Source organism: Atta cephalotes, assembly GCF_000143395.1.
Source record: "Atta cephalotes unplaced genomic scaffold scaffold00048, whole genome shotgun sequence".
NCBI classification, from domain to species: domain Eukaryota; kingdom Metazoa; phylum Arthropoda; class Insecta; order Hymenoptera; family Formicidae; genus Atta; species Atta cephalotes.
In genome coordinates, this window is record NW_012130112.1 from 347610 (window position 1) to 353002 (window position 5393).

General features: G+C 30.9%; 1 protein-coding gene across 1 annotated transcript in view; it reads left to right on the forward strand.

The window, feature by feature from the left end:
- The window catches only part of LOC105622672, a 3006-nt gene extending 532 nt beyond the window's left edge, over positions 1-2474 (forward strand). The window contains exons 3-5 of the mRNA XM_012204085.1: positions 900-993; positions 1942-2118; positions 2186-2474. Of these exons, the coding sequence (XP_012059475.1) occupies positions 900-993; positions 1942-2118; positions 2186-2474 (560 nt within the window). The remainder of the gene's footprint in view (positions 1-899; positions 994-1941; positions 2119-2185) is intronic.
- Positions 2475-5393: the final 2919 nt, after the last annotated feature.

A 5393-nucleotide genomic window follows, 5' to 3' on the forward strand; every position in this document is an offset into this window, starting at 1 on the left:
ACGACGACACGAGAGTAGGTAGGTAGGGTAAGGTAACGGTACCGGACCGACGACGACGTACGTACTACTACTACTACTACTACTACTTACTTACTTCTACTCTCTCTCTCTCTCTCTCTCTCTCTCTCTCTCTCTCTCTCTCTCTCTCTCTCTTGTGTATTTTGCACCTTGGCTGTGACAGTGTTTGTATCCATATGTCAAAGCCATCAAAGGTAATACTATATAACATTGTACGATATAATAGGTGAAACAGAAATATCAAAAAGAGACAGTTGGTTAACAGAGTGGTTGCTGGAGAAGGAAAAAAAAGAGATCTTTTACCTCAACAGATTTTGAATTTTAGCAATATCCTAGAGCAATATCCTGATATTTTTCTCTATTGTCTACAGCTTTGAAAAGTGGGATTAGATTTGCTTAGGCGATGAGAGTTTTAGAAAAAGAATTATATTACCTAAAATATGCATAAAACATGCAAGGTATAGTAAAATACATTGTTGACAGAAGAAAATCAGAGAACCTGAAGATTTTGAAATGAAAAGCCATCAGTGACATGATAAACGTTATCAGGCTGGCCTAACTGCAAAATATGTGGGCCAAATATAGAAATATTATAAAAGAGAGTTGCAGAATAATTTTCTAAGAAACTCAAGAAAGCCCTAGATCGGAGTACCCTGACAGTATTGATTAAGGAATACTTTGATATTTTTCTTATATCTTCTTAATAATATTCTTTATCTTTGAGGGTATTTTTGAAGGATATATTGTTTAATAAATAACAATTCATTTATTTTCTTTCTCTCGTGAGCATGAATTCTCATAGATTTGAGATAACAATAGAGAATATATTAGCTTTATTTACCATGTTTGTCAGAGTTGGATTATTCCTTAATGGAGCTTACCTAGGACCTTAGAACTATTTGTGCACTCCTTATTAACCAAGACCATGCAGATCACGAGTGCCAAAAATGCCAAGACTCTAAGTCCATCTCATATGTGAGTAAACAGCAATATCATTGTCCAACTTGTCAAAGTTTGCCTTATCGCTCATTTACTGCAGTAATAACTCAACAATTATTTTTTAATTATTTGCAAAGAAAAGAGAACTTTTATTTTTCTACAATCAATTATTACAACAAAATATTATACAACAAAATATTATATTTAAAAATATAAATTTTAATGAAATGAATTAAAACATTCAAACTTACTGTTTTGGAAAATTTTTTTTATCGGTTGATTTTCATTTATTTTTTAAGTTTTTGTCATTGTAACAAATAGATGTTATATTTATGATGCTGTATTTCTAAAATATTGTTCACAATGCATACGATACAATAAATGTTTCTCTATTGCCTGTATTCATAGTCAGGCCCTATATTTAAGGCTTCCTTAAGTTTATCTTCAGATGCTCTGAGAATTACTTTATTGGTTACTGAGCATCTTTAAGGAAGCCTTAAATATAAGGTCTGACTGTGAATACGGATAATATGTCTGTATTCTTTTATGAATAATATGTATATCTCTTGGATCTGTATTCATAGTCGTAGATCGATCCACAATTGATCCTCATTTCAGTAGGGGTTTATTCTGTAACTTTTTAACAACGATTTTACTGGCTGGGATGTTATTGCACAGGTATTTTACATGGTGAAAAAACTGCGCATCGACAAATATAATGATACCGAATTACCGTTAAAAGTTACAGAGTAGGCCCACAGACAAGCTAAGTTTGAGCCAAAGTTTGAACCAATCAGATTTATTAAAACGTGATTAGAGAAGTGTTTTTCAAATGAAAGTCTGAAACCTAGTTCAAATTGGATATCAAGTTGAATCACGACTATGAATATGACCCTTGGTGAGCTGATGAAAAAACAATTTTAATTACAAATACTTGAAGTAAAAGAATTTTGCATAGCATCTGCTGTAGCTTATTGTTTATAGGAAACAGTGTATCCTATCGGAAAGCCGATTCGACTTTCTAAAAGATCTAGTAAAATCTCTACCTGATGTGTCGGGACCTGATGACGAAGTACCTATGTCACCAGAAACATCGCAAAGCAATACGCCAAATACAGCCACCGCGTGTTCGACGATGATGCAGCATTTCGATCCGTTAGAGTGAGTCTCTGTGTTTGATTTGCCCGTATAAGAATTTTTCCAACAATCACGATGCGTATTTCTCTAGATATCAAAAGTATCTGGGATTACCAGTTAGCACCGAAATGAATGTAAACCACAAGAGCACAAGAGATAATGGATCGAGCATAATTTCGAGCAATTTGAATCCCGCTAATCAAAGGGCCGCGACGACAGTGGGCGGGCACTCGCAAATTCCGGAATTCCACATGTCTGTACCTACGGCCTTCCAAATTAGTCGACCAAATTTTTATACGGAGCTTAACCCGAGTGTGAGCGATCAGCCAACGTCAAACTTTGCTCGCACCGCCAATATTGACGAGGATTACGACACATAGTAATCCGTTCGCGAAATCTAGGATGTTAAAAAACTTGTCTTGTTGAACGTGTGACGCACGAATTATGCATTGAATATATATTGAAGTATGATAGAAAAAACGCGTATACACGCAAAAATATCTTTCAATTGCTCACTTGTAAATTAATATCGTTTAATGCTTTCAAATTGAAACAATTTCTTATTTGGTCACACATTTATTATAAATAGAATATTTTAGAGCTATAATTGGAATTATTTATCTCATTTTTTTTATCTATGTTAAGATTTAAATAAAAGGAGAAAACTGTCGCAAATAAATGTTCCCCATTAAATCATTGTTTACAGATATACGTTAGTTCTATAAAGCTAGCAGGGCCAAATCAGCAGGATCAAATCGGACCTATCAGAATTTTTAGTACTCATTTTGTACTAAATTATACCATTAATGATAATTTTGTATCGTATACCATTTCGAAAAAAGTTGTGGCGCTGCTAGCTTAATATTAAGCTGGCAGAACCAATTCAAAATAAAAAAAAATATATCAGTAAGATCAAAAATATAATCAATACGATTGAATTTGTACTATTTTGTACTGCCAAAAACAATTCTATATTATGTGTCATTTCCAAGAAAATAGTGATGCTACTTTAAGATTTAAGCTGGCAGGATCATAAAAATAAATAACACAAGGGCAAAAATTAACACAATTGAATTTGTACTAATTTTTACCATTGAAAAGTTAATATTTTATATTTTTTTCCTTAAAATGACTTTCCAATTTGATTCTTCCAATTCTGCTGATTTGATCTTGTTATTTTTATAGAACTGTATGTACGTTGGCCTTTTCCACGCCATTATGTTATAAAATTACGTAAAATATTTGATTATCACGTCAAATTTAGTGTTTCTAATAATTAAAGTAACATTTGTTTATAAGTTATATGTGTTTATAAGTTGTGTGTGTATGTATAATATAATATACAATATCTTTTTGCAACTATATTATTTCATGTCGATTTGTACTTTAGATATCTGTATTTACTTATTTTATATATCTTACTTTTTTTTTCAAGATATATTTTCAATAATTAGGTAGATAATAAATAAAAGACAGAGAATTGTAACGCATATCTGTCGGTAGCTTTGTAAAATTATCAAAATTATTAAGAGAATACACGATAAAAAATCGTGAGAAGTGCAAACTAAATCCTAATTTAAATTTTACGCTCTGCTAAAACTAATTGTTTTATCAATTTTCCTTAAGTTGGTTTTGCTGTTTTGAAGGCCGATTATTCTACCTTTGAATAAACTACTTACAATCAGTGGTGTTTTTAAGGCTGCTAAAGATTCGGTGCAAAGATAAAATTGAGAGAAAGTCCAGGCATTACTATTAATTTAAAACAATTCTTACATACAGCATAAATTTGTAATATTGCAGTAAAAATTTCATAAATGTTTATTACGCATCGAAATCTACAGGAAGCCGCAGATCCTGAAGCTTACGAGAGCCCACGGATTCTGAGGTCCGTTGGTACGTCGCATCAATTGTACCGATGTTAAAAACATCCCTGCTTATTATTTATTTAATAAAAGAAATAAGGGAAGAAAGAGAACGAAAGCGAGAAAACAAGTAAGCTGAGATTTATCGAATGATAGAACAATCCAGTCTGAAATTGATTGTTTCATCAATTTTAAAAGAGCGCGAAATTGGATTTAATTTGCGCTAATTCTTAACGCATAACTTTTAGCGATAAATGCTCTCCTAAAAGATGATTTTTGAGAGATTTTTGGAAGACATGTATTTTCTAACTATTGCTTAATCTCGGATCATTTTGGAAAAATAGGTAAATTCATACAAATAAAAAAAACAGACGTCATATGCAATTCGAATTGAAATAACAATTATTGTATATTTGCATAAGAATTTATTTAAATGATATGTTGAAACGATATGTTGTAAAAAGCTGGACTTTGTAGTGTATGTGTAAGTAAACATTTTATGTAATCGTAGCTAAAATTGTGAAATCATTGTCTTTGATGAATCATAGTTATTTATGAATACAATCATGCTATTAATCATAAAGCATGTTTACATGAAGAAACGTAACAAAAAACAAAAATTATGATGATTAACTTTTCAAGTGTATATTAAGTGTAGTAAAAAGAAATCCATTATTTTTGCATGAAATTGAATGGAAAAATAATGGATTTCTTTTTACTACATCTAATATATTGGAAAGAGCCATAGCAGATTATTAAGAAAATAAATCTTGATTGAAACGATATTTTTTATGCTTAATAAAACGAATGAACTGAACACGTGTTATGCATATGCATACTTACAAGATCACCAATTTTTTGACGCGAAGATCAAGTAATTATGTAAAACCGATTGATTATACAGTTCACAATATGTTCATTTACATTATTCTTCAAATGTTCCTTGTCCTTTTTTTCAGTTCGTTACGTCGCATGTGAAATAAAGACTTTTGATATTTAAATATTCTTTTATTGGAACTATAGTTGACATACGGACTATATACCGATTTTGAAGGAAAATTGAAACGCAGATTTAAATTTTTAATTTATTAAATTTAAATCTTTTGCGGCACGAACTTTCCGGACAACCCAATATAAATCTCATGCATATCTTATACCTCATTGCAAGCAAAAAGTCTGGACTTCTTTTTTTTAAGAATAAATTTTAAAATTAAGAAAAAATAAATAAATTCAACAGTTTATACATATATCATTCTATATATTAGGTATGGGAAAAAGTTCGTGGCGTTTTTCCCGTTAGATGTAACCACACCTAATATATATATATATATATATATATATATATATATATATATATATATATATATATATAGTTACTACGTAGTACCGTACGACGAACGACCGACGAACGGGTGGTAAAGGTAGGTAGTGTAGTAG